At 50.7% G+C, this 17,408-nt stretch overlaps 3 protein-coding genes across 8 annotated transcripts; 2 read left to right on the top strand and 1 right to left on the bottom strand.

The window, feature by feature from the left end:
* The first annotated feature begins 148 nt into the window (after window positions 1-148).
* Window positions 149-3,230, top strand: Srsf2 (serine and arginine rich splicing factor 2). Of its 3 annotated transcripts, none has more exons than XR_011366116.1 (4): window positions 149-716; window positions 916-1,226; window positions 1,444-1,547; window positions 2,199-3,230. XR_011366116.1 is itself a non-coding variant. In XM_069992922.1 (3 exons), the coding sequence occupies exons 1-2, from the start codon at window positions 355-357 to the stop codon at window positions 1,217-1,219; spliced, it is 666 nt and encodes a 221-aa protein (XP_069849023.1). In that variant the 5' UTR covers window positions 149-354; the 3' UTR covers window positions 1,220-1,226; window positions 2,199-3,230. The 3 variants fall into 3 exon arrangements, 1 of the variants encoding a protein (XP_069849023.1); XR_011366117.1 differs by lacking the exon at window positions 1,444-1,547 and having other exon boundaries at window positions 150-716; window positions 2,199-2,300; window positions 2,798-3,230; XM_069992922.1 differs by lacking the exon at window positions 1,444-1,547.
* Window positions 3,231-3,466: 236 nt separating this feature from the next.
* Window positions 3,467-8,893, bottom strand: Mettl23 (methyltransferase 23, arginine). 2 transcript variants are annotated; one of them, XM_069992923.1, is made up of 6 exons: window positions 8,641-8,699; window positions 7,531-8,343; window positions 6,659-6,763; window positions 4,319-4,556; window positions 3,866-3,950; window positions 3,467-3,772 (listed from the first exon to the last, which is right to left on the bottom strand). In XM_069992923.1, exons 3-6 carry the CDS (start codon window positions 6,740-6,742, stop codon window positions 3,604-3,606), a joined length of 576 nt encoding a protein of 191 aa, XP_069849024.1. In that variant the 5' UTR covers window positions 6,743-6,763; window positions 7,531-8,343; window positions 8,641-8,699; the 3' UTR covers window positions 3,467-3,603. The 2 variants fall into 2 exon arrangements, with proteins under 2 accessions (XP_069849024.1, XP_069849025.1); XM_069992924.1 differs by lacking the exon at window positions 7,531-8,343 and having other exon boundaries at window positions 8,641-8,893.
* Window positions 8,894-9,229: 336 nt separating this feature from the next.
* On the top strand, window positions 9,230-14,824 carry Jmjd6 (jumonji domain containing 6, arginine demethylase and lysine hydroxylase). 3 transcript variants are annotated; one of them, XM_069992921.1, is made up of 7 exons: window positions 9,230-9,705; window positions 10,166-10,554; window positions 11,071-11,357; window positions 12,116-12,213; window positions 12,684-12,772; window positions 13,678-13,816; window positions 14,467-14,824. In XM_069992921.1, the coding sequence occupies exons 1-7, from the start codon at window positions 9,577-9,579 to the stop codon at window positions 14,596-14,598; spliced, it is 1,263 nt and encodes a 420-aa protein (XP_069849022.1). In that variant the 5' UTR covers window positions 9,230-9,576; the 3' UTR covers window positions 14,599-14,824. The 3 variants fall into 3 exon arrangements, with proteins under 3 accessions (XP_069849022.1, XP_069849019.1, XP_069849020.1); XM_069992918.1 differs by lacking the exon at window positions 14,467-14,824 and having other exon boundaries at window positions 9,232-9,705; window positions 12,116-12,251; window positions 12,679-12,772; window positions 13,678-13,798; XM_069992919.1 differs by lacking the exon at window positions 12,684-12,772 and having other exon boundaries at window positions 9,492-9,705; window positions 12,116-12,251.
* The last annotated feature ends 2,584 nt before the right edge of the window (window positions 14,825-17,408 follow it).

A 17,408-nucleotide genomic window follows, 5' to 3' on the forward strand; every position in this document is an offset into this window, starting at 1 on the left:
GCGCAGGCGCGTCGGGCCGGGGGCGGGGCGCGCGGTAGAGACGTTACCGGGCGGGGCGGGCCGAGCCAATCAGAGGATTCATTTCCGGGTGGCGCGGGCGCCATTTTCTGGGGAAGGCTATAAAGGCGCGCTGGGGCGCGCCGCGGCTCAGTTGCTGCTCGGCTCGCTGCGCCGTCCGAGTCGTGTGCTCGCACGTTTCCGCGTCCGGCCCTTCCCGCTGCCACACGCGGGCGGTAACCGCCACTGCGGCGGCGCGGCGCCTCCCGCCCGGGTTCCCGGGGTGCGCGCGGGCCCGCTCGGGCGTTGGTCTCTTAGTCGCGGCGCCAGTTCGCGGGGCCCCGGGCCGCGGCCACCATGAGCTACGGCCGGCCGCCTCCCGACGTGGAGGGGATGACCTCCCTCAAGGTGGACAACCTGACCTACCGCACCTCGCCCGACACCCTGCGGCGCGTCTTCGAGAAGTACGGGCGCGTCGGCGACGTGTACATCCCGCGGGACCGCTACACCAAGGAGTCCCGCGGCTTCGCCTTCGTGCGCTTCCACGACAAGCGCGACGCCGAGGACGCCATGGACGCCATGGACGGGGCGGTGCTGGACGGCCGCGAGCTGCGGGTGCAGATGGCGCGCTACGGCCGTCCCCCCGACTCGCACCACAGCCGCCGCGGCCCGCCGCCCCGCAGGTACGGCGGCGGCGGCTACGGACGGCGGAGCCGCAGGTGAGCGGGGCGGCCGGGCGGGCGCACAAAGGTCGGCGGAGCACGTGGGGGCCGGGCGGAGGCCGGGCCGGGCCACGCGAGACCCCGCCTCGCGGCCAGGGAAATGGCGCCTGGCAGCGAGATAATGGCGGCGGGGCGGGCGGGGCCGGGGCGGCGGCGGGAACCCCAGCTCACCAGCGCGCCTGGCGTCCGCCCGCAGCCCACGGAGGCGCCGCCGCAGCCGATCCCGGAGTCGGAGCCGCTCCCGGTCCCGCAGCCGATCCCGCTACAGCCGCTCCAAGTCGCGCTCCCGCACTCGATCCCGCTCGCGCTCGACCTCCAAGTCCCGATCTGCGCGAAGATCCAAGTCCAAGTCGTCGTCGGTCTCCAGATCCCGCTCGCGGTCGAGGTCCCGGTCCCGGTCCCGGAGCCCGCCTCCCGTGTCCAAGAGGGAGTCCAAGTCGCGGTCGCGGTCCAAGAGCCCCCCCAAGTCTCCGGAAGAAGAGGGCGCCGTGTCGTCGTGAGCACATGGTAATGTCCGCGGGAGGGGCGGCAGTGGGCGTGCGCACCGCGTGGGGAGACTGAGGCTCGAGGTGACTCGGCTTTGGGAGCGATGACTGAAGAGAGGGGTCTGCACTGGATGTGGAAAGCTTAGATAATGGCTGTGTCGTGAACTGTTTGAGACCTTTTAATGAAAATGACTATTTCTTGCTGTTTTTATCCAACGTCTGCATTTTCCCCTTTAAAGCTGCGGTCTCCTGTTTGATAAAAGAATATTGGCCAGTATTGCAGATTTTAACTGATATGGCTGATCCTCCAGGGACCAGTTTCTGTGGGCGTGTATTGGAGCAGGTTTGTCTTTACACGTTAAAGATGCACTATCCTCTTAGAGAAAGACGATCAGTTCAACTATTGTTGTACTGACTGGGACTTCTAACTCTAATGGATGTGGCAAACCAATTGCAATTACGGAAGCAAAGAGCTTTTGGAACCCCAAAAGAAAGTTTACAGGTATTGCACTGGGTGGGAGAAGGATAGTGTGTCTTTAACTCTCAAATTGTTTGGTCCTATTTTTTTAAAAAAAAGAAAGGGCCCTGAATAGTTCGGATAAAGACATTTTCAATTGCCAGATGTTTCATCTGAAAAAATTATCTTAGAATAACTTTCTGATTTCAAATTTTTGTTTTGTTTTGATACAGCTCCCTTTCCCCCCCTTCCACCACCCACCCTTTTTTTTTTTTTTCCTTTTCTCCCTCCTTAAATTTTTTCACCTTGGTTATTTGGCCAAGAACTCAATTCAAACTTGCAAGTGCTGGTTATTTAGCTTTTGAAATTGTCCTAGTTGGGCCTTTAAAATATGTGATAATGGCTGGGTGGAGCCTTAGTGTACCTACTTGTTTCACCAGAGCCTTAGTAAGTACATGCCTGAAACTGAAACCACATATACTTTGGTATCTTTGTAGTAGTAGAGGGTAAACTAAACCTTTTTCTTTTCAAACCTAGATGGATCGGCAAGCAGCATAACAGGACTTGGGGGAAAAGGACCACACTCAGTCCATCGGTCCACGGAAGAGTCCTTGGAACAAGCAACTGGCTATTGAAAAGGTTATTTTGTAACATTTGTCTAACTTTTTACTTGTTTTATCTTTGCCTCAGGTGGCAAATTCATTTTATGTGCCATTTTGTTGCTGTTATTCAAATTTCTTGTAATTTAGTGAGGTGAACGACTTCAGATTTCATTATTGGATTGGATATTTGAGGTAAAATTTCATTTTGTTCATATATAGTGCTGACTTTTTTTGTTTGAAATTAAACAGATTGGTAACCTAATTTGTGGCCTCCTGACTTATAAAAGGAAACTGTGCAGCCATTACACACAGCCTAAAGCTGGCAACAGATTGACTCAACATTGCCTTCATTCCTTAAAATTAAAAACCTACAAAAGCTGGTGTAAATTTGTTGATATGTGTTATTTACCTTCAGATCTAAATGGTAATCTGAACCCAAATTGGCATAAAAACTTTTCAGGTGAAGATTTTTTTTAAAGGATTGTTTACCAAACACAATTCTAATCTCTTCTCTTATGTATTTTTGTGCACTAGGCGCAGTTGTGTAGCAGTTGAGTAATGCTGGTTAGCTGTTAAGGTGGCGTGTTGCAGTGCAGAGTGCTTGGCTGTTTCCTGTTTTCTCCTGATTGCTCCTGTGTAAAGATGCCTTGTCGTGCAGAAACAAATGGGGCTGTCCAGTTTATTAAAATGCCTGACAACTGCACTTCCAGTCACCCGGGCCTTGCATATAAATAACGGAGCATACAGTGAGCACATCTAGCTGATGATAAATACATTTTTCCCTTTTCCCCCCCAAAAATGGTAAATCTGGTCATCCTTGTGTGTAAACTTAAAATATGGAAAATGTTAAGGAAGCAAATGGTTTGTAACTTTGTACGTACTTGACATGGTGTATCGTTTTGCTTATGAATATTCTGTACTATGACCATTGTTTCTGTAGTTTAATTAAAATGTTTTCTTGGTGTTAGCTTTTCTCAGAATGTCTTGATCTTCCCCTGCCCTTGCATACAGTACAAAGGTTAATAAGATGCTTTAGCAGTTCCTGTACTGAGTGAAAACCTTTGACTTCCTCAAATTTACACATGGCTAAAGATAAGCAGTGGAGATGGAGCTCAGTGCTGAATTTGCCTAGCATATATTCTGTCCCAGGGTTCAATACCCACCCCAACCAACACCATAAGAAAAAGCAATCCAAACCTAAGCTTCATGAGTATTTTAATTTTATTAGTTTCCTGATTATGGGTGTAGTCTAGGTAACAAGTGACAATCTAAGGCCAGCAGATCTGGCTGATACTTGCTGTTATTTGCTTGAGAAGCTGAAGTGGCCAGGTTGATCAGTACTACAATACACTGTCCCTTGCAAAGGAGATGACCAGCATTTCAACGGTATGTCTTCCTGGGAGGGCAGATTCAGCTATCTCTTCTTTGTCTGCATCAAAAGACTCCAGGGGAATATGGACACATTTCATATCCCATTTGTAGAGCAAAGCTTCAAGTGACCAGTCAGCACTTAGAAGAAATAAATTAGTTCATAAACTTAACATTTGTTTTCTTGAAAAACTGCCCATGAATTTGAATAAACCAGGATCGTTCAATACTCACCTTCTAACCTGGTATGTTGACCATAATTGAACCTTGGGGTTCTTCTGCATTAAAAAGTACACTGTAGTTAAGATGTCCTCAAAATCTGAAGAGAAAACAGCTTTTAGGGTTTTTTTCCAACTTTGTGGGGGGGGGGGAGGGTTAGTTGTGGGGCTTGAACTCTGCTGAGAGTCCTTGGCTCTTTGCTCAAGGCCAGTGCTCTACAACTAAGCCATAGCTCCACTTCAAATTTTCTGGTGACTTAACTGGAGATGAGTCTCAGGCTGGCTTTGAACTGCCATACTCAGATGTGTCTCCTGAGTGGCCAGGATTACAGATGGCTTTTCTATCATGGTCACATAAAGCAGGGGCACTGTAGCTCAAGTGGTAGAGCACTCGCCTTGAGCTGAAGAGCTGAGGGACAGCGCCCAGGCCAGAGTTCAAGCCCCACGACTGACAAAAAAAAAAGTTTACCTTCTGGCTCAAAAAATACATCAGATGCAAGAATAAGGTCCTGTGGTGGTAAGGCTAGAAGATCCGGAGAGATGTGGCCCCATGTCACTCCTATGACCTGTACCTGAGGCAGGTTATTCAACTGACAGCTTTGCTTAGAGATCTCCAGGCAGTGAGGAAGTTCTGAACTGTCAGACAGTATTACTTCAGCACCACATTTTGCAGCCAAGATTCCTGGAAGGCTTACTCCAGCTCCAATCTAGTAAAAACATAGAAAGATGGCATTCAAAGACTGGAATCCTATTTTGAAGGCTTGGTGGATAATCATTTGCAAAAATTTCAACCATGATCTGTCTTTGTAATATTTAAACCTCATGAAGCAAAACACTGATATAAGATTAGGCTAGAAAGAAACCAATGTTAGGGCCTAAGTCTTAGGAGGAAAAGGCAAGGAAGTATAAAGTAATATGTGGTGAAACCTTTTACTCTGTACAATTTAATATGTGCCAAGAGTTTGTCGGGCAAGCTTCCACATTAACTCTGCAGCCTAGGGCAAGTAAGGCCTGTAAAGATACTGATCCACTTGTTTCTTCCCATGATTTTCAGTCCTCAAGTATTAAAAGAAGCTTTGAATTCTTTAGGATACAAGGAAAGCTGGGTGCTAGTTGTTCATACCTGTAATAGTAGCCACTCAAAGAAGGTTGACATTTGAGGATGGATGTTCAAAGCCAGCCAGGGAAGAAGAGGTTGTGAGACCTCCAATAAATTACTCAGAAAAAGCCAGAAGTAGTCCTGTGGCTCAAGTGATAGAGAGCTAGCCTTGAGCATAGAGGCTCAGGCAGCATCCAGGCCGAATGCACAGCCAGCTAGAGTTGTCACTACCAATATTAATTGCTATTCTGTAGGTCAATGTATAGTAGGTCAATGTATAGCAGTTTTCTACTCAAAAAGGCTTGTTTTTCCTTGTTCTACGAGACAAGTATGTAACCAAGACTAGCCTGCTCAGCTCCTGGGTTACTCTGTTTACAGGTGTTTGCCACCACACCAACTTAAGGGAGATTTTCTAGTAAAGCCTAGAAAATAAAGCCCTTTGTAAACATGCTGACGAATACCAAGAATGGGCTCATAAATACAGGTGCCTAAAACTTATTTGAGCAAAGCATGAGGATCCAAATAGTATAGGCAGAGGCAAAGAGAGCACTAGTTCAAGGTCAGTCTGGGCTACATTAGGCAAGACTTGTCTCAAAGATTTACTTTCCAGCATTATTAGCAATCTCAAACTAGGTAGAGTGGTGAGCAGCTAAGAAAATGGGAAACATTTTGAAGCTTATCTCAACATTTCCAAAAGTGGATTGGACTATGTTATGGTCAATATTTATATCCACCCAAACATTGCTTTGAAAACTTTTTTGGCCAGTCCTGGGGTTTGGCTTGAACTCGGCCTGGGCACTGTCCCTGAGCTGCTCTGCTCTTGCTCAAAGCTAGCACTCTACCACTTGAGCCACAGCACCACTTCTAGCTTTTCCTGTGTATGTGGTGCTGAGGAATGGAACCCAGAGCTTCATGCATGCTAGGCAAGCACTCTATGGCTGAACCACCTTCCCAGACTGGCTTTGAAAACTTAAAACATCAGTGTGATGACTGGGAGAGCAGGGCAAAGTCCTTGGCTTCCTGGCTACCCAAAACTCTTGAGAAATTTGTTGGTAAGCTGTCAAATTTGTCCTTTTCTTTTTTGAAATGTGAAAAACACTTCAAGTATCCTACTAGAGCTGGGTGACCCAGCAAGCCACCTAGACGCAGCCTTAAAAACTGTTGCCATGGGGCTGGGAAGGTGGCTCAGTGATAGAGTGCTTGCCTTGCATCATGAGGGCCCTGGGTTTGATTCCTAAGCACCACACTGGAAGTGGTGCTGTGGCTCAAGTGGGTAGAGTGCTCACCTTAAGCTGAAGAGCTCAAGGACAGTGCCCAGGCCCAGAGTTCAAGCCCCACAACTGTCAAAAACAAACAGATGTGGTGATACACATTTGTAATCCTAGCACTCAGGAGGCTGAGGCAGGAAAACAGCAAATTCCAGGTCAGCCTAGACTACAAAGGGAGACCAGCACATACTGTTAGGGTAGGACCAATCAACTTGTAAAGGGCCTACTAGTAACTATTTCCAGGCTTTATAAATCATTTAATGGTCTGTCACATGAATTAACACTCCAAAGATGTTTAAAAAATCTTTCATAAACTGGGACCTTTCAAGTTGTCAGCCACACTGCTCCTGACTTTCAAATACTTTAACAAAGGCTAGTAACAATCAAGTAGACAGAAATCTCAATATAACCTAGGATTTTGGAAACTTCAGGAGCCATGTACCTCTAAGACAGCCTTGCCAGGCAGAGATCTTCTATGAAACCATAGGTACTGGGCCAGGACCACAGCACAGGGCCAGATGTACATTCCATACTGCAGATGCAGGACCTGGAAAGAACATGTTTTATCCAATAATCCTCCTGGAAGTTGGATTATGGTATTTATGCAGCAATTAGTGTAAGGCTTTTGCTTTCTGGTTCACAACCTGTGGGGATATAAAACCATAACGCCATATGATAGAGTACACTCTGCAACACTCATTTGACTCATTCTATAGGGTTTTTTTTGTTTTTTGTTTTTTTTTGGTCAGTCATGGGGGTTGAACTCAGGGCTTAGCTGTTGGGCCTAAGCTTTTTTGCTCAAGGCTAGTGATCTACTACTTTGAGTCACAGCACCATTTCCAGTTTTCTGATGGTTAATTGGAGATAAGACTCATGGAATTTCCTGCCTGGGCTGACTTTCAACTGTGGTCCTCAGATCTCAGCCTCCAGAGTGCTGACTGCAGGTATTCACCACTATGCATCCCCAACCACTTAATCAGGGACCATTATAACTGGGGATGGGAAATACTACGAACAGTAAAGCAGAGGTAGGCGGGGGTGCTCTGCAAGGCTTTTTTTTTTTTTTTGTCGGTTGTGGGGCCTGAACTCAGCCTGGGTGCCATCGGTCCCTCAGCTCTTCAGGTCAAGGCAAGCACTTGAGCCACAGCGCCACTTCCGGCTTTTTCTGTTTATGTGGTGCTGAGGAATCAAACCCAGGGCCTCATGCATGCAAGGCAAGCACTGTACCACTGAGCCACCTTCCCAGCCTCCCCACCTTTTCTTGGTAGTACTAGGGTTTGAACTAAGGACCTCAAGCTTGTTAAGCATTCTTACCAATGAGCCATGCCTCCAGTAGTGGCTTTTCAGTTTTATCTTGTGGTGACAGTCCTGGAGCTTGAACTCAGGGCCTGGGTGCTTTCCCTGAGCTTTATTTTTGTTCAAGGATAGCACACTACCACTTTAGCCACAGCTCCACGTTTGTTTTTTTTCTTTTGGGAGGGGGAGATCAGAGTCTCATGGACTTTCCTGCCTGGGCTAGCTTTGAACCATGATCCTTGGACCCCAGCCTCCTCAGTAGCTAGGATTATGGGCATGAGCCACCCTTGCAAGGATTTGCAGGTTATTTTTGAGGTCAATTCTCTCTCTACAGGCTCAAAGTATGTTATGGGCCAGATTCTGACACAGACCACAGCCAACTCTTGAGGAGTCTCACAAACATCTGCCAAAGTTAGCCCTGAACTGCTATCCTCATCGAGGACTGCCGGAGTGAGCCACCAACCAAACCCCAGCTTATTCCACCTAACTTCTCCCAAGCTGTTTCTTCCTGTTTTGACATGTGTTTTTAGGGGAGGTGTTAGTACTCCAACACCAGAATGCGAAAGTGCTTTGCAAAAACAGATGAACGGCCCGTTTATTTTTATTCAGAGAGCTGAGAAAGCTCTGGGTTCAGGGAAGCCATGCACTAAGGGTTGGAAGGCCTGGTCTCAAAGCTTATATAGAGAAGTGAGACGTATGGGGCTGGGATGTAGCTCAATAGTGCAGCTTTGGCCCAGCATTCCCGAGTCCTGGGTTCCATCCCCAGCGCGCGCATACGGGCGAGAAGAACTGATTCAGCTTTACCACAACATCAAGGTAAACAACAGGGACCTAGAGAGATACGTGGGCAGGAAACAGCCAGTGTTGAACCCTTTTTAGCACAGCCCCCAACCTTTTGCTCCTCCAGCCAGTCTACAAGCAGAAGTCCTCCCCTCTACACACACGCAGGCGCAGGCGCGCGCGCGCGCGCGCACACACACACACACACACACGCACACACACTCTCTCTCTCTCTCTCTCTCTCTCTCTCTCTCTACCCCCAACTAATCCGCAGAGACCCGGGCCCGGGTCGACGCCTCTCTCCGCGGGGACCCGGAGCCCCCACCCCGCGGGTGCCGCTGCACGCACCTGCGGGACGCGGACCTCCAGCACGGCCCCCTCAGCTCCTGGGCCCGGCGCTTCCGTGAACCGAAAGCGCCGGGCCCAGGCCGCACGCCCTCCGACACCGCGCTCGCCCACCGACCGGCCGGTGGGCGGCGGCAGAAGGCGCCGGGCTGCCAGGCTGCGCGCGGCGCACGTCGCGTCTCCGCGGCCCCGGGCGCCACGCGGCCTCCCGCCCCGCCTGGCCGCTACCACGGGACAAGACGGGCTTCCCTCGGTTCCTTAACTCTGCGGGTGACGACCAGGCAAAGAAGAGCGGGATCAAGAGGCGCACAATACAAGATAGCGCCAGAGACCCGACCGGAAGCGGATGCTGAGGAGGCGACAAGCAGCCGGAAGTGGTGCGCACGCCTCAGCGGGGAGAGGCAGGGCAGCAGCGCCACCAGACTGAAGCGACCTTCCCATCATGGCGCCTTACCGGAAGCGGGCAGAAGGCAGGTGACGTGAGACCGGAAGTGGCGAGCACGCCGCAGCCCGGAGAGGCGGGCGGCGGTGCTACCAGGCTGAGGCGCCTAGCCGGAAGCGGACCGTAGGGAGGCGACGTGCTGCCGGAAGTGGTGTGCACGCCGCAGCAGGGAGAGGCCGGGCGGTGTCGCTACCCAGGAGGGCGCGACCTTCCCATCATGGCGCCCTCCCAGCGCGCATAGGGGCGGGCTCTGCAGACGACGAAGCCAATGGCGGACCGCGAGAGGCGACGGGGCGGGGAGGACGACTGTCTCTCGCCCAACCCGAAGCTCGGGAGGTGTCTGGAGAGTGAATTTTCTGGAAGGCGGCTTTAAAGGCGCCGGGCCGGATCGAAGGGCGTTTGGGTGTCGCCGCCGCCCCGGGGCCACGGAGGGCGCGTTCGCGGCGGGGAGCGAGCCGCGCCGAGACCGCGGGGGAGGCCGCCGGCGACTCGGCAGGATGAACCACAAGAGCAAGAAGCGCATCCGCGAGGCCAAGCGCAGCGCCCGGCCCGAGCTCAAGGACTCGCTGGACTGGACGCGGCACAACTACTACGAGAGCTTCCCGCTGAGCCCGGCGGCCGTGGCGGTGAGGGGGCCGGGGCCGGGGCCGGGGCCGGGGCCGGGGCGGCCGGGGCGGTGAGGGGGCCGGGGCCGGGGCCGGGGCCGTGGCGGTGAGGGGGCCGGGGAGCGGGGGGCTCGGCGAGTTTGGGGCCCGCCTCCTCCCGCTTTGCGGCCGCCTGCCGCCCTGGGCTCCTGCCGGCCCAGAGAGGCCCCTGACCCACGGGGGGCGGCGGGAGACCGGGCTGTCAGAGCCCCTAAGTGGGACTCGCGAACCTCACGCCTCCCCCGACGGACGGCTGTGGGTGCGACGTGCTCGGGCGCACGTGGGGCTCCCTCCTCCGCCTCCCCCCCCCCCCCCCCGCAGAAGCCAGGCTGTGGTTCGTCGCTGAGACGTGTCAGTGTTCATTACTCCTGGGTGGGGACGCCCGCCACGGGACTTCTTCCTTGTCTTTTTTAACGGCCGCGATCTTTTCTAATTGTCCTAGGATAACGTGGAAAGGGCCGACGCCTTACAGTTGTCGGTGGGAGAATTTGTGGAGCGCTACGAAAAACCTTACAAGCCCGTGGTTCTGCTGAATGCCCAGGAGGGCTGGTCTGCGCAAGAGAAATGGACTCTGGAGCGCCTGAAAAGGAAATACCGGAACCAGAAGTTCAAGTGCGGTGAGGATAACGATGGCTACTCCGTGAAGATGAAGATGAAGTACTACATTGAGTACATGGAGAGCACGCGGGATGACAGCCCCCTTTACATCTTTGACAGCAGCTATGGTGAACATCCCAAAAGAAGGAAACTTTTGGAAGACTACAAGGTGCCCAAGTTTTTCACCGACGACCTTTTCCAATATGCAGGGGAGAAGCGCAGGCCCCCTTACAGGTAAAGTGTTCCACAGCTCAGTGGTTAGGTTACCAGGTTTATCAAAAATAGCATCTCTGCACACCTCAGTTCTATCTGCTGATACTCTTTAAAACAGCGGTTGTCCCCGGCTGCCCATGATCACATTCGTCCTTATCGTTGGAGTAGGGTCTATCTGTACATCAGGATTCCTGAGCTCCTCATGCAGTCAAACTGAAAACTTAACAAACAAGGCATTGATGGCTCACACTTGTAATTCTAGTTACTCAGGAGGCTGAGATAAAAAAAAAATCGGGGTTTGAAGCCAACCTAGGCAGTCTAGCAAAAAGCCAAAAGTGGAAGTGTGGCACAAGTGGTAGAGTGCCAGCCTTAAGCAGAAGCTAAGAAAGAGCATGAGGTCCTGAGTTCAGCCCCATTACCAGCACCAAGAAAGAGAAAAAGAATGTGACCCGTACAAGGGAGATTTTTGCAATTTAAGGTTAACACTTCCATATATATGTTGTCAAATTGTCTTCTTGGGTGTTTTCCATTTTCTAGGTGGTTTGTGATGGGGCCACCACGTTCTGGAACCGGGATTCACATTGACCCTCTGGGAACCAGCGCCTGGAATGCCTTGGTTCAGGGCCACAAGCGCTGGTGCCTGTTTCCTACAAGCACTCCTCGAGAACTCATCAAGGTGACTCGAGAGGAAGGAGGGAACCAACAAGATGAAGCAATTACCTGGTTTAATGTTATTTATCCCCGGACTCAGCTTCCAACCTGGCCACCTGAATTCAAACCCCTGGAAATCTTACAAAAACCAGGAGAGACTGTCTTTGTGCCAGGTACACGTGAACTGGAAGGAAGTCAGTATCCTTCCTGAGCCCCACCCTCACCCCAAGTACTTTCTTTGATTGTAGTAATTTGTTTTGTCATTTTGGAGTGGAATTATTTAGAGTGCACATGTGTGCAAAAGGTTTGCACTTGTATCACAACCTTCTGCAGGGCCCGTGTGAGCACTGGCTCATGGTGGGGGTAGTAGATAACTGCATCTCAAATGTAGAGGGAGGTTTTCTCTACACTGCATGTGTCTGTTCCTGATAGTTGCCTGGCATCCTTTCCTACTGTAGTAGTTTGTACCTAGTTCTGTAAGTTGGGTTTGTGATTATATGTAGTGTGGTGCTGGCCCAGTAGAGTGGGAATCCCATGCTAGCTGATTGCACTCACTTTGGTAGGTGGAGCAGCATGGGATTTACAGTAGGTGTCCTAGAAGTTGCAGACCCTTTTTTGTTTGTTTCAGTTTTGGTCACAGCATTCGATTACCAAGGGGTCAACAGGTTGTTTCTGTAAAGGGCCAGAAGTTAAACATTTTAGGTCTTGTGAGCCAAATAGTCTGTCACAGTTGCTCAGCTGTGCCTTTTAACAGGAAAGCAGCCCTAGAAAGGGTGGCTCTTCCCTTTTGCAGTCTCTGGATGAAGTGTAATGTAAGCATTAGATAAGCTGAATTGTGTGATTTTGAGCTCCACGATGTGTGGAGTGGACATCATACAGTGAGGGCATCTAAGCCCAGCACCCACTGAACTGTGCATTTGTTGGATTTCAGGGGGCTGGTGGCATGTTGTCCTCAATCTCGACACTACCATTGCCATCACCCAGAATTTTGCCAGCAGTACCAACTTCCCTGTTGTGTGGCACAAGACGGTAAGAGGGAGACCAAAGTTATCAAGGAAGTGGTATAGGTGAGAGACATTTTATTTCTTGCTTCTGCTGTGTTCCGATCCCTCCCCCAGAGATGAAATAAGTCTACCACTGCAATACTAAGTGCCGATTGAGTTTAGAGAGGCCTGGGGAAAGTGAACGGGGCTTCTGTCTCAACCTGTGGATAACCCAGATGGCCCTAGGAAGAGCCTGCTGTCGGGGGTTGGTAGCCTTAGATGGCAGGGTAAGGCTCTGCCTGTTTGACCCAAGGCCACTCAGAAGGCTCCTGACTGGGTGGTTTCTGTTTCGTTTTCTTTTTCTTTTGTTTTTCAGAGCTAATACTAGCAAAAGAAGCTCTTTTGTGTAGGCTTGGTTTGGTATTTCTTTTTCTTACCCCATTTGCACTTGTTACCTTCAGTTCTTGTGAGGTGACTCCCCTGGAGACTTAGCGCCTCCTTTTATCCACAGACCAGATACAGCACGGGCAGCGGCAGTGCAAGCCACCCCCAGCCACCCCGTGCCACTGTGTCCCAACCCTGACCTGGAGGGACCAGCTCTCGGGGTAAGAGAGGGATCCTGGCTCTATCAGTACTCCGCCTCCCTGCTGAGAGCGCCAGCAAGGGTGGTGGCTTCTGTTCCCCTGGATTCTGGGCACTTGAAGCCCACTCACTGTGCCCCTAGGCCACTGTGTCCTGTGGTAAGGTCGCTCCACTGCAGATCCTTGGCCGCTGTCTGCAGTGAAGGCCAGGCAGGGCTGCTGCTCTGGTTAGTTCAGCTCCTCTGCCAGGTGAGGGGCATGGTCTTTTTGTGCGACCTCATGTTTCTGCTCTTAAAAGTAGAATTTACCCAAGTCCTGCTCCTGCATCAGTGCTGCATTGCAGAAAGACTGTTTTGTTTTATTCTGTTTTGTTTTGTTTTTTAAAACTCAGCCTGCTGGGCACTGTTGGCTTATATCTATAATCGTAGCTATTCAGGAAGTTGAGAAATAAGAGTCAAGGTATGAAGCCAGCCCAGGCAGGAAAGTCTATAAGACTCTTGTCTCCATCAAAAAGCCAGAAGTGGAGGTGTGGCTGAAGTGGTAGAGCGCTAGCCTTGAGCAAAAAAATTCAGGGACAGCGCCCAGGCCCTGACTTCAAGACTGAGTATTGCCACAAAAAAAGGCCAGAAAATGTTTAGGAACAAAACTGGGTATAGGAACAGCTTTCTTAAGGGGAAAAAAAATGAAGACTAACTCAAGGGAATGTTGCCTTCGGCACAGGCAATGGAAAACTGATTGTAGTTTTCCTTCAGGAAACTGGGCTGGGAGGGATTGTTCCCAGCATGGGGTTTAGTGTGGGCCAAGTCTCTACCTCTGGATGAGCTAGGAGCTGGTTCTTTCTTAGAGGATGCAGGCCTCCATATTGACTCCCGAGTGCAGCGGCACTGCCTGTCCTTGCACTGAGAACAACTCCATCTCTTACCCCGCAGGATCTTGAAACAGGAGCACCCTGAGCTGGCAGTCCTGGCTGATGCAGTTGACCTCCAGGAATCTACAGGGATTGCCTCTGACAGCTCCAGTGACTCCTCCAGCTCCTCCAGCTCTAGCTCATCCGACTCAGACTCAGAGGTGAGGCCCAGCCTGCCTGTTCTAGGCCTTAGACATGAGCTTTCCATCCCAGACCTTCCTCCAAGGGCTACCGGCGCCACCATCACTGTCCAGGGGGACTTCTGCCCCTTTTGCAGCTTTTAGCATTGGTGAATTGTTCAATACTGCAGTTATTGACATGTATAGTCATTGGGGAAGTTGTGACCTAAATGGCCTGAGATCATACAGCTAGCAGAGGACAGTGACAGGCCAAGACTCACAGCAGTCTGACCTCAGCCTGTGCCCTGGACACAGCACAGTTCTCATGGCTTGCTTTAGCCACCATCAGTGCTGGTGGGAGGGTCGTGCAGCCTTAGCAGATGTGGTCATTGGCTCTTACACGTCAGTCTGCTCTTCTGTGGCAAGGCTGACTTGGGACACATCAGCTCTGCTCTGTGGTGGTGGTACGGAGCCCATATTGCACTTACAGAATGCCAAATGTGAGGTGGCAGTGGGGTCTGTGAGAGAGCAGTGGGGGGCACTGGCGTCTCGGGGAGCCCAGTGCCCCAGTTGGGGTGAGTGGGGTCCCTGGCAGAAGCTCTGCTCTGGGAGGAAGGATGGTGCTGTCCCCAGAGCAGGCGCAGCGTGGGGAAGTGGGCTGCATCCATTCTTGTTTTTTCCCTCCTGTCCAGGGTGAGACTGGGTCTGAAGGCGACGGGATGATGCACCGTAGGAAGAAGAGGAGGACATGCAGTGTGGTGGGCAACGGGGACACCACCTCGCACGACGACTGTGTGAGCAAAGAGCGCAGCTCCTCCAGGTGACCATGCCCAGCTGCTGGTGGAGAGGACACACTCAGAGGGGCAGGACCTGGGGAGGGCAGCCTGGTACACAGAGGAGGGCTGCCACGAGCCGGAGGATGAGGAGGATCTTGGAGTAGGAAGCCCCACAGCATCTGCTGCCACGGTTTGTTCTCTGTCATAAAGGCAAGATCATGTGGGTGGTGCCATTGAGACCCTTTACCTATTTAATAAAAGCAAATCCATTTTACATCTTGGTCAGTTTTCCTTTGGGAGTATGGAGCCTCCCTGGTGCTCCTAGAGTGGGAAGGGGAATATCAGAACAGCCTCTGGCACCTGAGGATCCTGAACAAGGCCTCTTACCCTTCTCTCATCTGACCTGGTTACTTTGGGTTCTCATCCAAACTGGACAGCAGCAAAAAGCTTCTCTGTGTGTGTGCGCGCGTGCACACTGGTACTAGGGCTTGAACTCAGGGCTTAGCTTTTTTACTGGAGGGTGGTTGGTGCTCTACCACAGATAGAGTCACATGGACTTTACTGTCTTGGCTAGCTTCAAACTGCAATCCTCAGATCTCAGTCTCCTGAATAGCAAAGATTACAGGCTTTAGGCATAGGAGCTCTTCCTTGTTAGTCTGTTTTTTTTTTTTCTTCTGAAACTTTTTTTTTTTTTAATATGATCTCACTTTGTAGTCCAGACTGGGCCTAAACTCCTGCTTCACCCTCCCAGTAGTAGAATTACAGGTATGCATTACCACAATTGGCTCCTAAGGCTCTTAATCTGAATCACACCTTTGTCTTTTTGGTCTGTCATGGGAGCTTGAACTCTGGGCCTGGGCGCTGTCCCTCAGCTCTTCAGATCAAGTTGAGCACTCTACCACTTGAGCCACAGCTCCACTTCCAGTTTTCTGGTGGTTTATTGGAGTCTCATGGACTTTCCTGCCCAGGCTGGCTTTGATCCCTAATCTAATCTCAGCCTCCTGAGTAACTAGGATTACAGGCTTGAGCCTCAGGCACCCGCATAATCATATCTTAATCATGTCTTTAAAATAGTCTTTTATGAAACAAGCTAGAGTGTATCTAAGTACATTAAAAAAGTCTTGGCCATTCCCTGCCCCTGATGTGACAGTTAGTAGTCCCACAGTGAAATATTCATCGCACAAAGAAGTTTTTGCTCAGTGTACTGATAGAGATATTAAGAAATGAGGTTGTGGGATGGGCCTGGTGGCTTATACCTATAGTTCTAGCTACTGGGGAAGCAAGATCAGGAGGATCATGATTTACAGCCAGTAAGATCTCATCTCAACAAAGTCAGCCAGTCATGGTGGCATACACCTGTCAGCTATGAGGGAGGCTTGGCTTAGGAGAAGCACAGTCTAGGCTAGTCCTAGACAAGAACAAAATCCTAAGGCAAAAAGAGCTGGAGGCATGGCTCAAGGCCCTGAATTCAGACCTCAGCCCCTTCTCCCCAGAAAAAGTGAAGTTGGGGCTAGGAATGTGGCTCAGTGGTAGAGTGTTTGCCTAACATGCATGAAGCACTGGGTTTGATTTCTCAGTACCACATACACAGAAAAGGCTGGAAGTGGTGCTGTGGTTCAAGTGGTAGAGTGCTAGCCTTGAGCAAAAGAAGCTCAGGGACAGCGCCCAGGCCCTGAGTTCAAACCCCAGGACTAGCAAAAAAAAAAAAAAAAAGTGAAGTTGTGAGAATACAATAAAATGCTGGAGTTTGGCAATACTGTTAGTGTGGCTTTTATCTCTGAGCAGCTGAGCGGCTTCTTATATGTATCATGAAAGTCCAGGCCCATGTTCTTTCTCTCACCTTTTCTGAATTTAGTCTGGCTGGAACTCCATAGGGAAAGTCAGATGTCTTCAGTAAGGGAGCTTATATCTAGGGTAGGCCTTTCTCAGCCTTAGCTTTCTTTCCTCAGCCCTGCTTAAGTGTCTCTTGTTTTTTAATTTGTTTGAATCCTGGTTGGCTTGGAGAAATCCTGACCATCTTTTCCAAGTGGCATTAGGGACTACTTTCAGTGATGCTGTCCAGCTTTGGGTCTGTGCCATCTACATGCTGATTCCAGGTAGTTGTGCTTTCCTTGGCTGGATTAGGGACACTTGTGGAGGCCGAGCTAGTCCTACCGCTTCATTCTGATTCTGATTCTAGATTCTGAAGCTCAGCTAGTTCAGTGAAACACCAAGGGTCATGTGATTTGGTCTAAGATTTGGCGCTGGTTGATCCTGAGCCTGGAGGGTGTCTGAGTCATTCCCACTGTGGTGGTAAGGATCAGCTGACCATATCCAAGTCAATACCAGGGTAGTGAGTGGCTCTGATCTGTGCATGGACAGTCTTATAAGGAGTACTCTTGCCCTCCTGGATAGCACCCGTGGCCCAAAGCTGCACTGGAGGTAGTGACCTAGCTGTGTGCCCAGCACCTCGCCTTATTGCTCAGAACTGTCAGGGTCTCATCTCATCTTTCTCCAGAGTGGCTGTGAAACCTCAAGGTTGTTTATTTGTTTATTTGGGGGGGGGGAGGACAGCAGATAAGACATTGTGGTCTTTGTGTACCAAATGGGATAGGTATGGCAAGTGATAGCCTAGCAAGCACAGGCCATGAGTTCAAACCCCAGTACTGTGGGAGGAAAGCCAAGTGGGATGGTGAGGAAGGTGTTCAGTACATTTTTCTCATTGCCTCAGCTTGAGTTGGGTGAAGGTTCTAGGAGACAGGTTCCGTTCTGTCCCACACAGGATTCACGCATAGGGACCTGGTAACTAGTGTCCCCAAGTATTTGACTTTCAGTCAGGCAGGCGGGTGACCACAGAGAAGAATTCAGAGATAGTGCCT

This window comes from Dipodomys merriami, unplaced genomic scaffold, assembly GCF_024711535.1.
Source record: "Dipodomys merriami isolate MVZ:Mamm:240054 unplaced genomic scaffold, mDipMer1.0.p SCAF_42, whole genome shotgun sequence".
NCBI lineage: Eukaryota > Metazoa > Chordata > Mammalia > Rodentia > Heteromyidae > Dipodomys > Dipodomys merriami.